We start from the raw sequence: 23422 nt of genomic DNA, 5'->3' as shown, positions 1-23422 counted from the left end.
CAGTGACACCTGGGCTCGGGAGAGGTGAGTGGCTGTACAGGTTGGTACTCCCCTCCTCCCCTTGTCTCCTGGCCCAGTCAGTGGCAGGACCATAGGGAGCCCTAGCAGAACATGGCCTCACTCTGCCTCTTGTCCCTGACCTGGTCAAGGGCATAGCTCCAAGCCAGAAGGCCTGCCACCCTTTTCCCAACACACACGGGTCTCCCAAGCAGCTCCTTCTGATCTTGCAACGTGCTGGCCACATGCAGTTTGTCTGCATCGTCCTCAAGTTATCATGACCCTGGAATAGCAGAGACCTCCTGACCAGAGCCAGAGGCAGGGCTGGACTGGCACACTGGGCTCCCAAGGACCGGACGGCCCCTGTGGCAGTGCACCTTGAGAGGCTCCACAGAGGTGGGAGACAGAGAAGACCAAGCCCACAGCAGTGCCCTGATGGCACCTCCCCATGGCAGGCATGAAATTGGGAGCAGGGCTCAGCTGGCCACACGATCTCCCCAGCCAGCATCCCCCTCTAAGCTTGTCCTGATTTCCTCTCTATGGTCTGTTATCCTTCCCCAGCACCGGAATGATGGGGCCAGCCTCAAGAGGGCCAGGCACACACCCATAGCTGGACCACCGATGGCCTAGAGGCCCCGCCAACAATTGTGAACAGCTCCCACCATCCCCTCAGCACTGACTCTCCCCATCCAAGTTCCCTTGCCTCATTGCCCGGCACTCTTCTTAGCCTTAACGGGGGCTGTGGCCACCTCAGTAGGCTTTGAGCCGCTCGGAGCCTGTGGCCAGTGCTGAGTGAACGATGGGTATCTGTTCAACTAGGGTCCTGGGCTTTATGCGTGACCTTATGGGGTGCTGGCTTAGGCCCAAGATGGGAGAGGGATGAGCAGGGAGGGGTGGAGAAGGCAGCAGGTCCTGGCACCTATTTGAGGCCCTTGCTAGCACTTCAGTCCTTGGGTTAGCTCCTTCCTTCCTCTGCTCCCAGGGAGGATGCAGCCACGAGGCCCCTGTCAACAGCAGGTCCTGTCACACTGGGAGCTTCCAAGGGTGGGGCCATTTCTTAGCCAGCCTTGTGCAGTGGCTCCTTGCCCTGGGGAGGTCCTTGGTCAGAGGTCAGCTGCAAGGCAGAAGGAGGCAGGGCCCTGGGCTTTAGCCTCATCTGCTTGGGCTGCCCCCACACCTGCTCTGCTTACATGGCCTTTTCCTTTGGCCCCCAACTCATCCTTGTAAACCTGGTGGCTCTGTGGTTCAGTGCATCAGCATCCCTCCAAGATGGTTACCTCCTGTTGTCTCACTAGAGGCCGTTCCCAGGGCACAAGCTGTCACTGAACACGGCAGGGCAGTAGCCAGGACACCAGCCCCATAACTCCATCTCTTCCACCATGATGACATTGCCAGGTGCCTTGGTAGAACCTACATGGGATGTCCCTGATGTTCCTCAGATCTCTCAGGAAAGTGATTCTGCCACAACAGGTGGTCAGCCAGCCTGGGCTCTGCCGGGGCCTCCTTTATGGGCAGGTAGGGGTCAGTCTCTTGCCCTAGTGCTGATAAGCCTGGAGGGAGTTGGGAGGAGAGCAAGTGAGCTCTCGGCACCATGCAGGGAAGGGCTGCCCCCTGCAGAGGAGAGTGCTGAGACCCAGGGCTAGTGGTGGCAGAGCCTCCCTCTGTGCATGCCAGGGCAGTGAGGGGCTGGAGCTGGCCCATACTGGCTCATGAGAGGTAATTTTTCAGTTTCTAAGATGTTTGTGAGGTGTTTGACATCAAATTTGTGGTTTCAAATCAGCCAGGTGGGATTAGTAATAGCCCAAGGAATTGGCAAATGCTACAAAACAGTTTTTTTCCTCCCCAGCCCCGCCTGCATGCCAGTTGTTAGACCTTTACCAGGACACCGCAGCCAATGACTCCCAAGGCTGGCAGGGAGTCTCCAGCCAGTCTCAGTCACTGGTGCATGGCCGGATTGATCTGCTGCTGCCATCTTACTGAAGAGCCAGACAGTGTCCTTGCCTCTCATTCCCCCTCTCTGCTTCCCCAGTGACTCACAGCTCTGACCCTGTGGCCACATGGGTTGTGTCTGTTCATGTTTACCCCACTGGAGAAAGGGAATTTGCCAGAGCGGCAACTCACTTGTCCTGCCCTCCTCCCGCTCTTCCTCGGTAGATTTAGGAGAACCCTACTCCACAGAGAGCAACCTTGGATTGGCTAACATGAGACCACCTGCTCAAGCTGGGGGTCATCCAATGTCCTCCATCTGAGAGAGAACAAGCCCTGTGACATCCATGCAGGAAGCAGTCCTTGTACACCTAGCATGTGTGGGCCCTGGGCCTGACAAACTCAGTCTGACAGAAGCAGTCCTATCCCTTCCTCCCCCGAGGTCAGCTGGGGATGGCATCAAGCAGCCCCTGGAGGACCTGTGTAGTCAGGGCCGGCCTCAGGCTGGCTTCCCCGGTACCCACTAATGCTGGCCGCATGCTCACTGTGATTGGCCCTGAGCCTGCCCTAAGAAATAGTTGTCCGGGTCCAGAGAAGCCAGGGGGCCTCCTCGTCTCCAAAGACCAACTTTGCAGGAGAGAAGGGGGCCTGTACATTGGGAGCAGGGCCTGGGCAGATTGGGATGAACGTGGGGATGGTGATCTGATCTGGACCTTGCAGAATTCAATCAAGGCTGTGGGGAACAGTGAGGACAGCCGACAAAGGCAGGACTGAGGGGCCTGTGGGGGGGTCGTGGGGAGCATAGTGCCCTGCGGCAGGGGCGATGGAGGACCAAGCGGCGTAAGGTCCAAGTGGGCGGGGCAAGATCCCAAGTGCAATGTCCAATCCCCAGTGTGGTCCCAGGTGGGTGTTGCTGCCTGAGCGCCCTGTGATGACAGAGCCAGGGTTTAGCCCCAGGTCCGTGTCCCTCCCTGCTCTGCCTCGTGATCAGGCTGGAGGCTCACGATGATTCCCTCTCTGTTCTAAGACCTTCAGGGCAGAGCTGCTTCCCACCGCACATCCCCTCAACCTGCATCCGCTAGGCCTGCCCAGGCCAACGGGTAATTAATTTCCTGAGCGCATTAGCTCTGCTCGATACACACACATGAGAACAGCTCTGGGTTTTAAGACATAGATTATTATTGTTTCAAAGGATTTGTATAATCCAAGAACTGAAAAACAATTTTCCATTATCTAGAACAGACTCCAAGGTGGAGGCTGAGAGTGCTGGGGGCCTTGCTGACTTGGGGAGTTCCCAGGAACCAGTATAGATGGGGGATCTGCCACTCAGGGGAGTCCCGTCACCAGCTGTGAATAACACAAGAGCACAGTGAGGACGGGGTCTGGCAGCAAGGCTCTGGGCTGAGGACAGGGAGCGGCAGCGAGGCTCTGGGCTGAGGACGGGGTCTGGCAGCAAGGCTCTGTGCCAACCAGATGCATAGCCCTCTTCACCTGAGGTTCCACAGGTTCAGTCTAGTTTCTGGAGGGACTGGAATGCCAGCTAGGGGTCATGGCCCTGGGCATCTCAGGGGGGACACCCAGTGTTGGCCAGGTCAGAGTGAAAGGTGCCTCTTCTCCCTACACATGGCTTCCGTCTGGACAAGCTCAGGCCAGCCTAGGAGCCTGGCTGCAGCTCGCCCTAATCCCTGCTTCATCACACCTCGTGGTGGACATGTCCTCAGCTCATGTACTTTCTCTAATTTCATTAATAATGAAACCAGAGTCAGCTGGGGGCCCTGGGCCTTGTGTCCTAAGGTCCCCAGCTCAGGTGGGCCAGGGCCAGGGCCACAGCCTCGCACACCTTTTCCTGGCCTATGGCAACCACAGGAGAAGCACAGCAGCATCCTGACCAAGGGGCCCCGGAGCCTCCAGGGCAGCTCGGCCCAGCGGGAGGAGTGACTACGGGCAAGTCCCTGCCCCACAGGGCCACCCAGCTCAAGCAGTAACAACCCAAATATGTTTTTTAAAAGGATGAATATTTTTGAAAAACATCTTTTTGGCCTCAGGCAGAGGTTCCCCACTGGGATCTCTCCCCCTCCTCCTAGTTTCTCACGTCCCTCCCAGGAAACAGCCTGAGCCTGCTGCAGAAAGGCTCACAAGCCCTGGCGCCTACAGGTATGGGTCTGAGGCTACAGTGCCAGTGGCCAGGAGAGCAGAGTGCATCCACCTGGCCGAACAAAGCAAAGGCGAACCAGGCAAGGGTGTCAGGCTTGGGTTCCTGGGCATCCTCTGGAGCTGAAACTAGGAGGGGTTTCTCACACTGTGGCTTCTTCCCATGGTAATGGCATGCAAGCCCCTGGCCAGGCCTGTGTCTGTGTTGACAGCTTCCAGTCTACAACACACCTGTGTCTGGCTATTTGTTAATTTCCCTTCAGCGACTGACACTGGCTGGTGGGAAGGAAGGGGGCCAGTTTACTTAAAAGCAGCAAGATTTAACACAAAAACAAATAGGAAACAGTTATCAGCTGAAACAGAAATGGATGGGGCCTTTGGAAGAAGCCAGTCCTCCCAGTTGGACAGGAGAGTATATAGGGTCAAGGTGAGAGCAGGTGGGAACCAGGTGCTGAGGGTGCCATGGCCTCCCTTGCTGGGTCGGTGTGAAACCAGGGAGCAGGACAAAGGAGCTCCAGGCCCTTTCAGAGCAAGTGCTGCCAACATCTTGGAATTTTCTTTCCCAGGACTGGGAATCTTTGAGCATTGTTACATCACCAGCCCTGGTCATGTGATACCTGCCACATATCACACTTACCCTAAGGCTCTGACTCCTCAGCAACTTTGACCAACACCTGTGGGAATATGGAGGGTCCCATTTAGACCTAAGACCCTGCAAGTCACTGATGGTTTAGATCTGGCGAGAACAAAAAGGCAAAACAGAGTGACGAGGATGAGGCGGGTGGCGCATTGGGCCTGTGCTAGGGAACAGCACCCACCCACCTGCAGGGCTGGACAGGGGCGCCAACATCCTGGAAGCTGCACATAGACTTCTGGGAGAGCCCTGCCCACTGGCTGAAGCCCAGCTGAGGCATGAGAAAGTGCTCTGGGTACAGCACCGTCTCCAACTCACACTGGGCCCTGGCACTATGGGTGGGGCACTGGCCTGACTGTGGCCATGTAGACTGCCCAGGTGGAGGTTGGCCCAGCAGCACAGCTCCAAGGCTCCCATCCCTCCCCTGGCTATTGAGGAGTTAAGGCAGTTCTGGAAGTACTCTGAACCTCAGGCTGTGGGATAGCATGTGTGTGCTGGCTGACAGCAGAATCGTGGAAAGGGAAGGGCCGGAGATGTGAGCAGTTGTCAGAGCCTGGCCCAGGGTGTGCTGCTGCACAGCGCGCACAACCTCTAAGCCTCCCAGGCTGAAGGGGATCCCCACCACACAGACGAGGAAACTCAGGTTTCAGTAAAAATTGTCCCTGTGGCAAAGCGGGGGGCCTTCTGACCTGGAGGTCCCGCCGCTGCCCAGGAGAATGGGCTGGGCTGGGCTGTGAAGCAGCCCTGTGCTGGGGAACACTGGCCACCCACCTTGCCATTACTGTGGGTCACCCCACCCCCTCATGCTGCACACATAGGAAAACCAGGGAGGGCAGACAAGACTGCCCAGGCGCAAGGTGGCAAGGCTGAACTGCAGGAGGTTGGGAGCAGCTCATTCCACTGTTTCTGGCAGGTTCAGAGCCAGGGCTTTTCAGGCCATTAGAGTCTGAGCTAGGGCTTTAGCGGCAGCCTGTTATCTTGTTTAAACAGCCCTTGCTGTTTGAAGTGGCAAGCTTGGCTGGTGCTGTTACTATGAGCATTACAATTGTCACCGGGCATAGTTGCAGGGAGGAGGGGGCCACCGGCAAGCCGCGGCTCTGACTTCTGGACTCGGCCGGAACACACCCCTGCCCTGGCCACCACCTCAGAGAAGCCCCATCTGTCACTGGCCTGGGACCTACAGGCCTGAGTACTCTCTAAAATGGGCCCCTCCCAAGCTGCCCGTGCCCTCCTGAGCAGCCCTGTGGGGGTGGGCAGGGGCGATGGCCTTTCTCATCCCTGGAGAAAAGTTGTGGGCCTCATGAAAACCCAGGGCCTGAGAGCATCTGAGGGCAGGAGCTGTGGCCACCCTAGGTTGTCAGTCTTCCTGTGCCACCCGATGGTCTCCACTTCAGCCAGGTGAGTCCTGGAGGTGGAGGTTGGTGTAACAGCACCTGGGGGCCTCTGTCTGCAGGTGGCAGCAGCTGGGGTGTGGGGAGCAGGAGCTGGGGCAGGGGCAGGGGCAGGGCCCCCAGCACAGTGTTCCAGCAAGAAGCACAAGAACCCACCAAGGGAACACGACAGTGGCGTATGTCCTGGGGCCTCTGCATGCAGAAGCCCAGGGATTTGGCCACAGGGTGCAAAAATAAAACCCACAGTTTCATTACCCAGAATATAGGATCAGATAGTTCCTGATTGTTTTAAAGCCAAAAGAGCACCTACTTCTCAAATGCCTTTTCAGTCTGTTCTGCCAGATTGACCCATTGACCGACGAAGCTGCAGTGAGGAAGGATACAGACCAGCTGTCACTGGAGGGCCAGCCCAGGGCAGGGAGTCCCAGCCCCAGGCCCTTCAGAGCCTACTATGAGTGCCTGTCACCCACCCCTGCCACACCCGAGGCATCCCCAGAAGCAGTGGGGCTGACTGTGAGGCCTGTGTTCCCCACCCTGACCCAGCCCATCTGTGGGCCAGGAGCAGGTACACCTGTGCAGAAGAGTGGGGCCAGGGGCACACAGGGCTGGAGAGCAGCCAAGCAATCCCAACCCCTGCCCTGATACACAGCTGCCACGCCAAACACCTGCAGCACGCGCCATCTGGCCCTGCCTGCCATCCACCCCACCCTGGGCAGAGCTGGGGAGAGCAGTCCCCAAGCAGACAGCACTGTGCTCATAGGCAGACCATGGGCAATGAGAACAGGGGCCAATGGTGCTAAAAGCTGTGCAGTGAATTAAAAGGGTTGGGGTTGTGACTAGGGGTTACTTCAGGTGAAAGAGTCTAGTAGCTGACCAGCCACACAAACCCAGAAGAGCAGCCAGTGCAGGACAGCACAGCAAAGACCTCAAGGCAAGGGGAATAGGAGCGGGAGTCAGGAGGTAAGCCGGGAGGGGCCTGGATCACACATCCTGTCTTGGAAGGCACTGGAGAGTTTACACAGGAAGCAGCCCCAGAGCAGAAGCAGGTAGACAGACCCTGAGGAGGCATGACTGGTGAAATGGGAAGGAGAATGTCTAGGACGTACCCTCATGGGGCAGAACTCAGAGCCACAGCCCAAACTGGGCCCTCTGCATGCTCTGTACCAGGACTCCAGCTTCCTGCCTGGTAGGAGGTGTCATGGCCTGGGGCCCTTCTCCCTGGCAGGAGTCAGCTCCACTTGCCCCAAGTGTTAGCATCCTCTGCCTGCTGGAGAGGTAGTATCCCTCTTTGGGGACCCAGTACCCCAACATCAGGATTTCACAGTGTTCTTCTCATCCCTCGGGGCAGGAGAGTGCTCTGCACGCCGCAGGAGTTCAGGAATTGTCTGGGAGTGACCATCGGTCCAGAGGAAAGGTGGTAGGAAGACATGGAGGCTGCCAGGGAGGCCAGGCCTGAAGCTCAGCTCCATATCTGGTGTGTCATCGTAGGAAGAGCAGTGTCTTCATGAGGCCTGGGCAGTGCCTGGGTGGGAGACACTGGGCTCCAGCCTCCTTGGAAGGCCTGTTGACCACGTTTCTCTTGTGACTCACTTCACTGTCACCCAGAATAACTGCTGTCTCATGGCTGCCAGGACCCAAGCCTCGGGGTAAGGTAGAGTTCAAGGAGAACCAAGGCAGCCCAAGTGGGCCTGGCAGCAGAGCCTAGGGCAGCCCCACCAGACCCATAGAGCTGGCCTTGCTGACACCCAGAGGCCAGGGTGGGCCTGCCCTCCCAAGCCCCAAGCTCTGCTCACACCCTCAGGATTGCACTCTGCCTTGCTAAGGGATCAGTTGCTGCTCCTCTCATGCCTTTTTTGGGGGTCCTCAATCTGAAGCGAGCCTGGGAGAAAGGGAGTTGGGCAGAAGAGGGGCAGATGCTGAGCCAGATGGAGGCCCCAAGACCAAGGGGACCGACCCCAGAGCACGGGTTCCCAGGGCCTGCACTTGGGAAGCCCGTGGCTGGGCCAGGAGACACAAGAATGAGGCAGTGGAGTTGAGAGCCGTGGAGTGGCAGGGAGTGAGTGCCAGGAGCTGAGGTGTTCACGCTGGAACAGAGCCCTCTGTCTCCCCAGCATCTCAGGTGCTCACAGAACCACAGAGGCAGCAGGGCACTGAAGGCCAGGCTTGAGGAGTGGATACAGCTGCCCCAGCCCTGGCAGCTGTGGGAGTGGTGACTGCCCTGCGAGAGAAGGCTCAGAGCACTGGCAGGCCTTCTGCCCCTGGAAGGCAGGACCCAGCAGTTAAGCAGGCACCAGCCCCCCCCCGCCCCATCCATCCCAGGTCCTGAGCCTGGTTGTCAGCACCATGTGCCCTGTGCTGTCCCCGCAGACTGGCTCCAGGGGCAGGCAGGAGCTCACTGAGTCATTAGCCCTCGTTAATCTAATTCTCCAATCTGTCAAGGTAGCATTGAGGTTTGCGGGAGGAAGAGGGAAGAGCTAACCAGATTGGACTGGAAGTGACCCTGGTCATCCAGCTTTGTCCCCAGACACCTCCCCATTTCCTGAGGCCAGTAGCAGCAGGAGGATGACCAGGCCTGAGAGACGGTTCGGGCTGTCTGGTACTCTCCTTGGGGAAAGGGTAGTGGGCCAGGCAGAGGGGCCAGGTAACCCCTCTGAGACCCACTTTTTCCACATCTAGAATGGAAATGTTTCCAGCCTCATGAGCCCAGGAGCACCTCACAGCCACTTCTCAGAGAGGAACAGAACTGGAGGGCATCACGGCAGCCCCCACACAAGAGGAAGTCTAGGCTGACAAGGCCACAGGGTGACAAGGGTGAGCCACGTTCTGGAGCCCTCCCTCCAGTGCCCCTTTAGTAACGAGGATGCCTCCTCTCCTACCAGAAGGCCCACCCCGCCCATGGTGCTCCAGCCAGGAAGAGGTCACCAGAGGTCCTCCCCTTTCCCCTGCCCACTGCCCTGTCTCTCAGGGCACAGCAAGCCACATCGTAGAAGAGACAGAGTGAGAACAGGGTACCTTCACTCCCAGAGACCCTTCTCCCACCACCTGAGCAGATGGGCAGTGAACAATGTTCATCTGGCCAGCCAGGCTGTGTGCCCCTGTGGGGGACACGTGCCGCAGCTCAAGGGTCAGCAGCTTCCTCCGCCACTGTTCTGTGCTGTGGTGTGAGACTCTGAGGGTGAAGGTGTCCGCCCTGGTTGTCATGGAAACAGCAGCGCATCTACAGAGAGTTCATGCTAAGCTCAGCAGAGGGAGGGAGCAGCTGGCCTGGGAGTCAGCTATTGCCATTGACTCCTGAAGGCTTAGTGTTGGGAGGGACCCAAGGGCCCACCACGCTCCTGAGGCCACAAGCACACGGCGCAACTCAGGCCTCTCTGCCCACCAACTTTCTTTGGGCAGCTGCACCATGGCCATGTCTGTCCTCTTGTCCATTTGGGGCCAGCGGCAATTCCATCTAGGTACTGGGTGAACCAAGCACAGGAGCACTGCCTCAGAGCCACTTCGAATGAGGGGACAGGATAGCATCAGGCTTCCAGCAGGGGATTGTCAGTCACTGGAGAGGCCTATGAGCATAAGCAGAGATGACTCATGCCTCCTCCACCTGCTCTCACGCTGATCCTCTGCCAGGGAGTGGCCTCACTGTCTGCCTGGTTTTTGTTTGTCTGCCCCTCTGTCTCCCACTCCCATCACCCGTCATGCATCCTAAGCTCCTTGAGGACAGGGAAGGTGGAAAGCGGCAGAGCCAGAGACGCTGTCCTGTGACATGGCTGGCTGTCCACTGAGCAGGGGGTGTGGCCACAAAGCTCCAAGCCCAGGCCAGGGAAGAGAGGCAAGTGCACTGGACTTGGTTCCACCTAGCAGCAAAGAGAGGCCCATCTGCATAGGATGTGTTGGGGCCTGGAAACGGAGACATCAAGACAGGCTTCTCTGAGGTCAGTGGTGATGTCAGTGAGGTGAGGCTCAGGCCAGTGCCAGCTGCACCAGAGACACCAAAGCACTCCAGGGTCCCCCAAGGTTACTTTAGTAGAACCAAATGACCATCTTGGACAAACAGCTTATTTACTGAGGCAGGAGCTGTGGCCCAGAGGAGGAAGTGGCATGCCCAGGGTCTCACTGCAGTTTGGTGATAGAATTAGATTCCAGAATACAGGATAGCCAGCCCTTTCTTCAGGGAGCCAGCAGGGCCATGGGCAAGCAGCCGGGCTCCACAGGGCACCCAGGTGCCTAATAGAAGCCCCTTTGGACTTAACTCTGTTTGTGACAGCCCTGGTCCCTGACAGTCCTCAGATCCCAGGGCAGTGGACAGTGGGCTGTCTGAAACCCAAGTGTTCCTTGTTTCGAAACCTAAGGTATCTGATCACAGAGCATGTCCCTAGAAGCATGTCCTGAGAAGCCAGAGCCCGGTGCCCAGGTTCCCATCCTTAGAGTAGTCCTCCTTCCCTTGCAGCCTTAGTCTCATCCGCAGCAAGACTGGACCCTTGGGAGTAACCAGGAAAGGACAAGCACTGCTCCTGGCATTCATGCAGGGACCAGGAGGGCCTGAACACAGGCACCCTCAGCCTCCTGCCTTCACCCCGCAGCCCAAAGGAGGGCTCTCTGAACCCCCAGGTCTCACTTCTCTCCCACCACCAAGATAGAGGCTTCCAGCTGCATTTCTGGTTTCTCATGGGGCCCTTCTGCTTCCCCAACTGCCACAGCCTCAGGCCCTGCCTGGGAGTCTCTAGAGGAAGCAGAAGAGGCATCCTTCACCCACCCTGCTCCCAAGCATACCAGGCTCTAGGGCCTAGTGCTCACCAGGCCATTCGCTCTTTGCCTCCCAAGACCCTGGGAGGTCCAGGGACCTGGTCATTGGCAATGCCTTCAGCCAGATACATGGTTGAAGAGCTGTGGGGAGTATGCCAGGGTGCAGCGAGGAGGCTGGATGACCACAACCAGGAGTACAACAGCCCTGAGGACAGCAGGTCTGCAGCCAGGGCAGGAGGGCAAGATGGGCACCTAGCAGAAGGCTGGGCTGAGCTCCTGGTGGAGCCAGGGTGGGACTGTGGCAGGAAGACTCCCTTCTCCAGCAAGGACAGGGCCATGTCCTGACAAACGGAGCATCAAACACCAGGGTGGAATGGCAAGTGTTCGAGATGAGCACAGCGCAGCTGCAACCTGCAGACCGGCTGCTGTGGGGGACCTGGTCGGGGGTATCTAGAGATGGCCACCAAGGCTAGATCCAAAGCACAGGAAGACCCTTTGTGGGGATAGGGACCTGACTTCAGGGAGCAAGGAGGTGGTGGATGTGGACCCATTAGGAAGGGAGGGGCCTGAGCTGGGGGCCCCACAGCTCCAGCTGAACGGAGCTGCCCTGTGCTGTGCTGTGCCACGGAACACCAACCAAGAGACCAGGAGCAGGGAGTGTTCTGATAAGAAGACCCAGCTTTCAGGTCTGATGTGGCCCACCTTTTACCAGAAGAAGGGGTCCTGCTGAGCATAGCAGTCCCCTCTGCCTGAGATCTCACAGGACTCACCTCTAGGCTAGCACCCTGGCCCTGCGGCTGACCCTGGCCAGGAAGACACGTGTTAGACAGCTGCCTGGACTCAGTGCCCTGCTGTGGCCGCAGCTCCCCTGGAAAGAGAGCCGAGTGTTCTAATGTTGGCTAGTGCCACCTGGCCCTGTGCCCAGGCGAGGCCCTGCTGGTCCCAGCATCCTTCTCTCCCACAGACCGTACCCCAGCTCCCACCCCAACACTCTGGCCAGCACTGCCTCCCTGTGTCACAGTCCTGTCAGCCCCTCACACACTGGCTCCCAGCTGCTGCCACCCACCTTGAGCTGCCTCCGATAGCCTCCTGCCTGTACCCCTTTGGCCTGAGGGTAGATGTGGGCCAAGAACTTGCACCTGCGAGCTCCCTCAAGAGGGAAGTGAACTCGGGAATTCCTGATGAGGATTCCAGGACTGGCTGGGGAAGCATGGGGCTGCAAGCATATAAGCTATTAACTTTGCGGCTGACACCATCCTTGGAGTGGTTTTCCTCTGGTGTCTTCACTGTTCCACAGCTGCAGATGCATCTAACACAGGTGGTGAGTGCAGGGACACCAACACCACAGATTCCTCCACCCCGTGCACCTGCTGGGACCTCAGCGCATGGTCTGATGGTGGGGCCCACTCGCCCTCTCCCCACTAGAGAAGTCTGGGAATGCCTGTGCTCCAGACCACCTCAGCAGCACTCAGAATGACCCAGGCAGGCTGCAGAGGCTCCTGCCCACCAGGCCCAGCACACAGGGCTCTGGGAAATGGAGACGGGAAGTCAGTGCCAGCCGAGGGCAGGCATCACCACCGACGCAGGCACGTTGGTCACCGTGTCAGCAGTGCCCCATGTCCTTCCAACCACACTGTGCCCAGCAGACAGGCAGCCCCACTGAGGTGTCCCCAAGCTTCCACCACAAAGGGAGGACCAGAAGGGTCTAAGGCTTGACTGGTACTTTGTGAAGGGTAGTAGTGTGACGCCCATCTTCATATGAAACCTCTGCCTCTCAGTCAGGTCGCTGCCCTCCGAGCCTGGTACTCAGTGGCCCTGGCTGGCCAGGCCTGGTTGCTCAGCTGCAGGCTGGGTGGCCGCGGGGCTGGCCTGTCCATGGTGAATGAAGTGCATTCATGTCCACAACCCAGCCCCACAGCTCTGCTCCCAGCCTGAAAAGCTAAATTCATGATTTGGATGAACACTCCCGGCTTTTCTACAGTCGGGCTGACTTGAGCTTTTCAGTCTGGAACAGAACTGAGGACTTGTTCTACAGATGAGGAAACTGAGGCCCAGGGTGGGACAATCTGGGCCTGGACCCACCCCTTCCAGCAACAAGTCTGCATCTGCACGCCTCTGGGCCTCTGCGGGCCCCTCCTAGCCCCTTCTTAAGGCCCATTCCAAACGTCCTCCTCTGTATCAGCCCTCACCCGCTGCGTTCCTATGGTGTGTCACCTGTCGGAGTCGCAGCTGGCCGGAACTGTCTGCAGAAGTGCCAGCTGTGTAGTCACCTGTGCCTGGGTGTGGGGGCTAAGCTGTCTGTGTGTGTCCTACATCAGCCCTCAGCCCCCTCAAGAGGGAAGTATGCTTACATAGTGTGTGTGTGTGCATGTGTGGGTGTGTGTTGGAGGGGGACAGGTTCAGAACAGCTGGCAGAGCCGGAGTTTGGGCCTGTGTGTGTGTGTGTGTGTGTGTTGGGAGGGGCACAGGTTCAGAACAGCTGGCAGTGGGGTGTGTGTGTGTGTGTGTGTGTGTGTGTTGGGAGGGGCACAGGTTCAGGGCAGCTGGCCGAGCAGGAGCACTGGCCACTCCACCAGCTCCAGCATTTCATCCTGCCTGTCCCCAGCCACCTTGGTGAGAGCAAGGCTGTCTGCTCGCCTCCATCCCTTACACAGGAGCACTTGGAGAGCCTCTGCCCAGGGAGGCAAGGAAGAGAAGGCACTGGGGGCTGCCATGAAGGGATCTCAGAAGTTGGCAGGGCTGAGGGTTCCAGGTCACCTGTATTCCAGGGATCATGCTGGTTCCAGGAAGAGCTGAAACTTTAATGTCACCTGCACTTTATGTGAGGTTTGAGGCCCCTGGTTGGTCCGGCTGGCCTTGCCCTGTACTGTGGCCACTGCAAACTGCCTGGGGTCCTATAGATTAAGGACCTGGTCGAAAGTGAGTGGACAAGACCAAATGGGTCAGTACAGAGCCTTCCCCAGCCATATCACACTGCCACCACCCACCTATTCCCCAACATGGCACAGGCCGGGAGCCCTCACCTGGCTGAAGTGTGTGACAAGCCTCTGAGCTAATAGTGTATGTTCAGCCTGAGTAGGTGTTTGCATGTGACTGCCCCCAAACCACTGTGATCTTGGGCTGCTTTTGGGCTGCATGGATTCGGGTTAGGGAGGTACAAGTCCCGCCATCTCTGGGGTATGTGCAGGAGTCGGGGTTTGGGAAGAGGTTGGACTGGACCAGTGTCCCAGAGGGCTGTCTACCTGCTGGGAGCTGACATGGGAATCTGGGAGTGCACCTGGCTTCCTGGAGGAGTGCCCAGAGAGGAGCAAGGAACAGGCCCAGAACACACCCCCTCCTACAACAGGAAGGTGGGGTGACCCTGCAGGGTGGCCTCCCGCACCTCAGTGACCTCTAAGGCAGAAGGTGCGTGAAGCAGGCATGAGGCCCTGAACACTGCTGACCACTCCCACAAATGGGGGGCCCCACCTGAGGTTGGGGGCCCCAAGGCCGCTGGGGTCTCACAGCAAATGACAAAAACAGTCAAACTGTCATGCCTGCCAGCCTCTGTCATGTGCTCACCATGTACCCAGGACTGCGTCTATGTTTTTGTTCGCCTGGGTAAGCCTTGCTTTGTGAAGCTGCCATGACCTCCGTCTCCTCACTGAGGGACACAGGGCAACAGACTGCCAAGGGGTGATGCACTAGCATGGGGCAGGGCCACATGAGGGGCTGAGGGGCCTTCTGGGGGCCACTGGCCTGCTCGAGGCACGGTGAATTATGGGAACGAGGCATAACTTGGAGGTGCGGCTGGGGGTGCTAAGGGAGAAAGGCCACCTGGGTCATGAAGGGCCGGGCTGCCCGGCTGAGGGGTCCAGAAGCGCAGAGAGGATGATGCAGGCCTGTGGTGAGGCAGCTGGGGACATTCGGAGCACAGGAGGGAGAGCGCTTCAGAGCAGGCCCATGCCCCCTCACCCATCCCTGTCCCCAGGTGGTCACTGAGCCACCACCTGCAGGACCTTGGTCTCAGAAGGACACATGTGGTGGCCTGTGAGGCAGGAACAAGAAGGATGCCCCACACTGGACTAAGGGAGCCACAAGCCCAGCACAGGGCAGAGTGCAATACTCAGCACTGGGTATCTGTCAAGGCAGGGTGGAGTGGACTGGGCTTCAGAATGTCAGAGGCCCTGGCTGAGCCTCTCGCCTCCCCACCGCCAGCCCAGGCACTTGTCCCACACAGCTGCCTCGGATGTCATTAGCTGGAAAGCCATGGGTGCCTGACAGGGGGAAGTGGCAGGGCATGGGGAAGGGTTTCGGCTGTCACAAAGGGATGCTAGCTCCAAAAACAGGACCCCAGCCCAGAGTCATGTTAAAATGCAAATACACTGCACCTGGGAGGGGTTCAGGCCCCGGGCTAAGCTGAGGAAGCCTGGAGGATGCCTCTGTTCCCTCTCCCACCACAGGCCAGGCCCATGAGCTCTCAGACCAGTAAGAGGCTGACGCTGGAATACACACACACCTGCTGGGGGACCTGTGTGCCTCAGCTCCAAAGTGCAGGAGCCAGACTCCAGTGTTTATGTCAGGTCCCGTCCAGCAGGGATGCAGGAAGACAAAGACAGCCCTCCTGTGACCCAGCATGAGGGCCAGACCTGTTACCCAGAAACGTCAGTAACTGGAAGAGCTCAGCCCGGGACCTGGGGCTGATCTGTGTCCCACAAGCAGAGGGACCTGTGCAGAGGGACCTAGGCAAGGAGACTGGCCTAATGGGGAGTGAGAGAGAGACCGAGCCAGAGGTGCGGACACAGTATGTTTTAAGTAAAGTCCAGGTGGCTGCGGGCAGGTGGAAACATGTCCACCATTCATTGTATCGGCCATTGCATCTCTGGGCTAAGGGGCCACAGGAGCCTCCCAAAGAGCCAGGCTGACCTGGGTGGGCCCCGTGGCCAGCACAGAGGTGTTGCTGGCTGAACCCCTGTCTGCAGAGTCATGGCCTCTCCCCCTCCATCCCGTTGAGCTAGCCCTGCATTTGGGTAGCCTTCCCTCAGTTGCCTCATGTCGAGGGAAGGCAGGTCTTCCCATGAGACCTAACAGGTGAGAGGACATCCCAGTGTCAAGGCAAAGCACAGTGGGTGTGGCACCAACAGGGCCCACTGGGGCGGCAGTGGTAGCCACAGGGCAAAGCCCAGCAGCTCTGGGCTCTTCTCATGTCAGCACCCTCGTGCCTTCTCACAACAGTCCCAGCACTAGCAGATGAGGAGACTGAGGCCCAGAGGAGAGAAATGACTTGTACAGGGTGCAGCATGCACCAGCAGTGAGGAAACCCCAGACCCTGTGTTCATGGCTGGGGACGTCTGCTCCTTTGTGTCACCAAGAGAACCTTGGTGGAGAATCAGGAGTGAGGGGCCTCAGCCCCCAACTAAACGGGCACAGGTTCCTTTCTGCTCCCTACCTTGCCCTGGCTGCTGGCCTGGGAATGTCCTCCCAGGTGCTGGACCTGGTCCGCCAGCAGCTTGGCAGCCATGTTCAGGGTAGATATCCCAGACCTGCAGGCCAGCAAGCTGGAAGCCCTTTAGGGATGGGCTGTCAGGTCCCCTGCTGTGGTGAGAAAGCCATGACCTGGAGCAGAGTCCTTTCCACAATCATAAGTCTATTGGGACCTATCTGAGCAGGAGCTCTCTTCTCACAAATGGCCAGGAAATGACTTCCACACCACCCCGGGGACTGTATCCAGCCGCCTGGTGGCCAACACGCCTTGTTACAAATCACCTTACTGTTCCCTGACACCAAGCAGTGAGATTCCCAGCATTGCACAAGCTTCTCACGGGAACTGTCTGCTCCGTGTTATTTACATAAATAAATGAGCAGACAAACCCCGGCCTCCTAGAAGGTGCCATCTCGCTGGTAAGCAGGCCCTGGAGAGACCAGGATGAGCACTGGAACCCTGGGCTGGCATCACAGCGATGAATGGTGGGTGTGTTTCTACCCCCTCCCTGCACCCACTGCTGCCTTGGCAGCTATAGAGGTGAAGGTAGGTAGGGCTTCTCACCAGAAGAGGGTACTGTGGCAGTTGGAAAACACCAGGCTGTCGGCTGCAAGTCAGCCTCTCTCAAGGCCTTGAGCCCCATGTGGGAAGTGGGGAGCCCTCCCCCTTGCCATGGGATCATGGTTGGCAGAGGCGGCAGCTCTGAATCCAGGGTCTGTCAGGCTAATTGGGGAAGTTACTGCAGGGCAAGGGGCGATGCCCTAGCGTAGAGCAGGGCCACGTGACTCCAAAGCTGCATCTGGCTTTGCCCCAGTGGCCCAGGAGACACAGGTGGGCTGTGCCAGGATGATACCCTGTCACACCAGGGAGGGCAAAACCCCACGTAGGCCAGGAAGGAGAATGGAGCCATATCTACCAAGGGTAGGAGGAGCCAGGGGAGCCCACAAAGGCCAGATGGGTGGAGGAGGCACAGGCCAGTCATGTGTTACAGGGTGAGCAGAGCATGGACAGGTCGGAGGGCTGCAAGGCCAGGCCCTGAAGGCCAGCAGGCAGCATGCTAGGGCTTCATCCCTTCCATATGCACACTGGAGCCAGTTGCCAGAGCTATACCTAAAATAGACAGCTCTGATTTCAATGATTGTGATTTGAGTGTCAGGATGCTGCCTTGCCCACCTGTCTGCTCTTCGGGCTGCAAGAGTACAGGCACCACTGTGATGCAGGCTCCCAAGGCCACCAGGCAAGCGCTGGGGGCCAGGCTGGGTAACAGGCCAGAGGAGAAGACTGGGCTTCTGGCCCGGCACTACCTTTCCCTACCACTTCCTCTGCAGTTGATCTTTCAGACCCAAATATGAGTCTCTCCTCTGGGTGTGGTCTCTCATCAACTTCGGCTTGTCAGGGTCCTAACTTTGTAACCGTCTGTGGTTCTTCAGCCTTCCCCTGTGTCTTGTCCCCCATCTCTGAGCTCTGCAGGCCTCTGGTCTAGGGACAAACCCAAGCTGCAGCTCCTGCCTCACTTGCTGGTCCATCAGCACCACACTGTCCCATGCTAGGCCCCCTGACCTTCTTTATAACCTTCCCATTCTATAAAAATTCTGGGATGGGCACCCCCCCATCTCCTAAGCTTCACCTCTAGTAGGGTGGGGCCATGTGCAGCAAAGGCTCAGCCTGCATCAGGGACACTGAGATAGAGCGAGGCGGCAAGCTCAGCTGCTTCCCACGCTCTGAAGCTTCCTGTCTGTGCCCGGAAGTGAGGCACGTGGTTGGTGCCTCCTGCAGGCTTTCCTAACTCCTGCCAGGCAGGGTGCAGGGAACCAGGCATCTACACAGAGATTTTGTTATTATTTGAGGTCCATTATCTCCTGGGTGCCCACTAAATATTGGCCAATGTGGTTCCCATGGTTTGTCTCAAGGAATAGAGGAAACCAGGAAGCCTAAGCTTGAAAGGCCTGCAAAGCAACGGAGCCCTGGGCATGAGCACGGGTCTGAGCTGAGGATGGGTCCCACACTCAGGAGATGCCTGTCTGTCCTGAGGAGGCTGGTGAGAGTGTACTGTGAGGCACTGTGCCCACCTCCAGCTGCCTTATGAGATTAAGTACTTGAGTTTCCATGACCTCTAAGTCAGGAACATGAGGTTCAAAGAGGTGTCTAGGGTCCCCAAGGTCCACTGAGAGGCATCGGCAGGGAAGCAGTTCGGACAGCATCAAAGGGGCTCCTGGTGCATTGGGATAGCTAGACTCACCCCAGGACTCATGAGGGCCACAGTGAGGAGTGCTTCATGGTGTTGAGCAAGAGGAGTGGCTGGGCTGGCCTTGAAGAGAGGGGTCCACGTGGTCTATTAGCCCCTCCCAATGCTGCCAGCTGAGCTCTTCCCACACATAGGTGCCCTGCAGAGGACCAGTCTGGTTTAGATCTGAGGCTTCAGATGGCCGGTGCACGTGCACTCTTTCCACGGTGGTGAGGCAGACCTCCTACTCCTCCTCTTCCTTAGATTCCACTGCTTGCCCAGGAGGTGCTGGGCTATGCTGGATATAAGAACCTCCTCAGCCATCATCCCCAAGTGACCCATCAGGGCTCAGAGAGGCAGACCCAGGCCTAGCCCCAACTCTGTGCTTGTCCACTCACCCTTGAACCCCCCAGGTCCATACCCTGCTAGTGGCCAGATCATGCCCTTCTCAACCCCGGAGGAAGCCCCCTACCCCAAAAGGACCCTGCCATCCCTGCCTGGCTGTGGTTCCCGCAGCCCCAGGGCTCCCACCTTGAGCTCCATCACCTGGCATGAGTGCCGATGTGGACTCAGGCTGTTCTCAGCAAGTGTTTGTTCAATGAATTAATGAATACGTGTTAATGGCCATATCTGTTATTAAACTGATGCGAAATTTGGGGTCAGAAGCACAGCCCCCAGTTATAGCATCATTTCTATGAGAAGTGACAGCTCCATTACCACAGTCCTCTACGATGTGGCTTCCAGGAATCCATTAGAGCTAATTACTCCCTCAGCAGAATGTGACATTCCTAGACCACCACTTATCTCACATTTGGGAATGTGCAGCCAGGTTCACTGCGGAGGTGCTTGCTCCTCCCCGCGCTGCTGAGGATGAGATCTTGTATGTTGCTTATCTCTGCAGAAAAGTCAGCAGCACCCATCCCCAGACCTGAGGCTGCTCACTCTTCAGGGCTCCTGTTATTCCTAAGTTCATTCTAAAGAAAGAGCAAGATTGGTTTGGAAAAACAGTCTTCCAGGTGGAGTGCAGGGTTCCAGGGTAATGACAGGTATCTCTGGGTGTCCTTCCTTTCTCCACACAGATGCTGCCAGAGCCATTCCTCAGAGAACCCAGGGGCTCTGGAGAGCAGGGTTTCTGTGCAGCATTCTGGATACCCCGACCTTCGGGCAGCCTCCTTTGGGTCCACCCTGCAGGAGCAGCCAGCCAAAATGCCTGGCTGTGGGGCTTGGAGCACATATCCTGCTTCTTCAAGACTCAGTTTCTTCATCTGTAAAACAGGAGTGGGAAGATGTGAGAACAGGCTGGCAGCTCACATCCAGCTGTGGTTACCAGCATCATTGTCACTGTAGTCATTAGTGATGCTGTTGCTTTATACCTGAGTCATTCCCACCAGCTGCAGTTACCACTTGCATTACCATGGTCACTGTGATGTAGTCTAGTCAGAAAAGTTTGTTTGTTGGTTTTGTGGGGGTTTTTTTTGAGATGGAGGCTCACTGTGTCACTCAGGCTGGAGTGCAGTGGCATGATCTTGGCTCACTGCAACCTCTGCCTCCCAGGTACAAGCAATTTTCCTGCCTCAGCCTCACAAGGGGCTGGGACTACAGGTGACCACCACCATGCCCAGCTTTTTTTTTTTTTTTTTTTTTAAGTAGAGACAGGGTTTCACCATGTTGGCCAGGCTGGTCTTGAACTCCTGATCTTGTGATCCACCCGCTTCAGCCTCCCAAAGTGCTGAGATTATAAGCATGAGCCACCATACCTGGCCAGAAAAGTTCTTAAATCCAAAGCATCAGATCTAAGCCAGACTGGTTCCAGACTTTGAATACTTTGCTCATTCAGTTTATCTCAGAAGCAGGGGCAGCTTTGGCCAGCAGCAATTCCAGGTAGTTACTCCTTTTAGAAGTTAGAATTTGTTCATTTTGTGGGGAAGTGGTGAACTGGGGAGTCAGACAAAAAAGCATCATGCTTCTTAAAAGCCCAGACTCCTGACTATAACACGTGGAAGGTTCTCAGAAGAGAACTGAGGAGCGGCTGGGCACCGCTCTCCACTGTGGTTGCTGCCAATTCCTGGGCCACCAAATTCCTGTCCTCTGCATGTACCGAGAGCTCTGTCCAGGATGCCAGGGTCCTGCCTGGGCAGAGAGGCTGCACCAGATGCCCCACAGCAGCTGGTGGGAGTGCCCACAGCTGGAGGGTGGAGAAGCCTCATCCCAGGCTGGTGTTTGGAGACTCTTGAGAAGTGGAGACTTTGGTTACAGAAGCGAAGGCTGCTCCCTCACAGACTTCCTGGTATCCAATGGTACCACACAGAATGATTGGAGTTTTGAAGGACTGAGCCAGAACCTAGATAGGACACAAGGTTGCGTATGTCTGCACTGAGGCAGCTGTAATGTGACGAGGGCTCCTGTAGCAGATGGGCTTCCATGTGTGGGTGTGGGGCAGCCTGCAGATGGGAAAACTGTGGGATCCTCGGAGCTGGGGGTGCCCAGGGGTTTAGGAGGCTGTGCTTGGCATAGCTGTAGCCCCAAAGCTATATGTTGAGGTCACTCGCACCCAGAGGAGAGACCCAAAAGGGGCAAGAGAACATCTTCCAAGTACGTGCCACAGGCGAGGAGGGTGGTGCCGGCTATTTCTGTGGGAGGTGGGTGAGGACATTTAGGCTGGGCCTCCCCAGCAGATGGAGGTGCCGTTGCAGGGACCAGCCTTGGGCTGGAGACCCTGGCAAGGGCTTCCTCCGGCAGGGCTGCAGGTCTAGGGTCTGCCTCTGCCTGCTGTGGGCCTGATGAATGCCAGTACTTTCCTTTCCCCAGAGTCGGATGGCAGAGAGCCTGCGCCTCTTTGACTCCATCTGCAACAACAACTGGTTTATCAACACCTCACTCATCCTCTTCCTGAACAAGAAGGACCTGCTGGCAGAGAAGATCCGCCGCATCCCGCTCACCATCTGCTTCCCCGAGTACAAGGGCCAGAACACGTACGAGGAGGCCGCCGTCTACATCCAGCGGCAGTTCGAAGACCTGAACCGCAACAAGGAGACCAAGGAGATCTACTCCCACTTCACTTGCGCCACCGACACCAGTAACATCCAGTTCGTCTTTGATGCGGTGACAGACGTCATCATACAGAACAATCTCAAGTACATTGGCCTTTGCTGAGGAGCCGGGCCCAGGCCCGCCTACCTGTGGTGAAACCCACGGGGTGTCATGCCCCAACGCGTGCTAGAGAGGCCCAACCCAGGGGCAGAAAACAGGGGCCTAAAGAATGTCCCCCGCCCCTTGGCCTCTGCCTCCTTGGCCCCACATTTCTGCAAACATAAATATATATGGATAGATTGCTAGGTAGATAGACACACACACATGCACACACACACACAAACACATCTGGAGAGGGCAAAATTCTCTAAAATGTCAAGGTCTCTTGAAGACTTAGAAGCTGTCACAAGGTCACTATGAGCTCATCCTGCCCCTTCACTTTGCCTTCTGGAGTTGGCCCCACTGCACTTGGGGGTCTGCATTGGGTTGTTGGGGATAGGCAGCAGGACTGAAACCAGGTTTGGCCAGGTGCACCCCTGTCACCTGGAGGAGGTCCAGCTCACTGCCCGAGCTCTGGCCTAGGGACCTTGCCACTGACCAAGAGGGAGGACCAGGGCAGGGTCTGTGCACCTTCCCTGCTGGCCTGCACTCAGCTGTTCTGCACCACTTTCATTCTGGACCCGGGACCTTAGGAGCCAGGTGACAGCACTAACCAGACCTCCAGCCACTCACAACTCTTTTTAAACAGCTTCAAATATGCAGCAAAAACCAACACAATAAAACGAGTGGCACGATTTATTTCAAACTAGGCCGGCTGGGATTCCAGCTTTTCTTCTACTAGTCTGATGTTTTATAAATCAAAACCTGGTTTTTCCCTCTCTGACATTCTTTTTTTTTTCTGGCCAAATCTTGTGGTGTTTCGCAGAAAAAAAATCCAGAAAATTTCAAACACGGTTGAGTATTCTTTTTTAAATGCAGATTTTCAAAAGATATTTTTTTTTTCAGGTGGTCTTTTTTGTGTCTGGCTTGCTGAGTGTAAAAGTTGTTATCTGGACGATTCTGTCTCTTTGCTCCAAAGAAGTTTTGGAGTGAGTGACAGTCCTGCGCCAGCCTCACGGGACACGTGTTGTACATAAGCCTCTGCAGTGTCCTCTCGTTAATGGTGCGGTTTTCTGCTTTGTTTTTATTTAAGAAAATAAATACGACGTATTTAAAGAAGGTTCTTTCACCTGGAAGCAAATGAACAATAGCTAAGTGTCTTGGTATTTAAAGAGTAAATTATCTGTGGCTTTGCTGAGTGAAGGAAGGGAGCAAGAGGTGGCGCCCCTGGTCCTGGCATGCCCGCGCCTGAGACTGGCTGGGAACGCTCTGACTCCTGTGAAGGCACAGCCAGCGTTGTGGCCTGAGGGAGGCCCTGCTGGGACCCTAATCTGGGCCTTCTGGTCCTAGGGCCTGTGGGCAATCGCCTTGAAAGGACCTTCGCCGAGGGCTGCGTGTAAATGGGAACTCCGCCATGGAGAGGAGAGGGCCGCCGGAGCCCGTACCAGCTCTCCCTCCCTCTCTCTGTGCAGTAGCTGTGTGTCCAAGGTCAGTGTGTGGAATCACGGCCAAGGACTTGAAGAGATGTATGCGGGAAAGAGAAGCTGGTGATTGGATGAGAGTCAAAGGTTGTCTACTTTAAGAAAATAAAATACCCTGAATGGAGCACAGCATCGTCCCAGTGTGCTATGTGTGTGGCTGACCTGAGGCTAAACTTGGTGTCATACGGAGGTTCCATATTCCTCTCCCACCCCTATACCTCCACACATTTAGGTAGAATCATTTTGCAATGAATATCAAGAATAAACATCACGAGAGGAACGAAACTC

The 23422-nt window shown here is 56.8% G+C and overlaps 2 protein-coding genes across 3 annotated transcripts in view; one reads left to right on the top strand and one right to left on the bottom strand.

Moving 5' to 3' along the window:
• The window catches only part of GNAZ (G protein subunit alpha z), a 53407-nt gene extending 30144 nt beyond the window's left edge, over window positions 1–23263 (top strand). Inside the window, exon 3 of the mRNA XM_017519484.2 lies at window positions 21333–23263. Within this exon, the coding sequence (XP_017374973.1) occupies window positions 21333–21677 (345 nt within the window). The 3' untranslated portion in view covers window positions 21678–23263. The remainder of the gene's footprint in view (window positions 1–21332) is intronic.
• RSPH14 (radial spoke head 14 homolog) overlaps window positions 1–23422 on the bottom strand; it is an 80807-nt gene that overhangs the window by 40827 nt on the left and 16558 nt on the right. The gene's annotated exons all lie outside the window — the stretch shown is intronic.

Source organism: Cebus imitator, unplaced genomic scaffold (assembly GCF_001604975.1).
Source record: "Cebus imitator isolate Cc_AM_T3 unplaced genomic scaffold, Cebus_imitator-1.0 Scaffold750, whole genome shotgun sequence".
Classification (NCBI taxonomy): Eukaryota; Metazoa; Chordata; class Mammalia; order Primates; family Cebidae; genus Cebus; species Cebus imitator.
The sequence above is the reverse complement of the archived record's forward strand: the minus strand, read 5'-3'. Positions and strand labels throughout refer to the sequence as shown.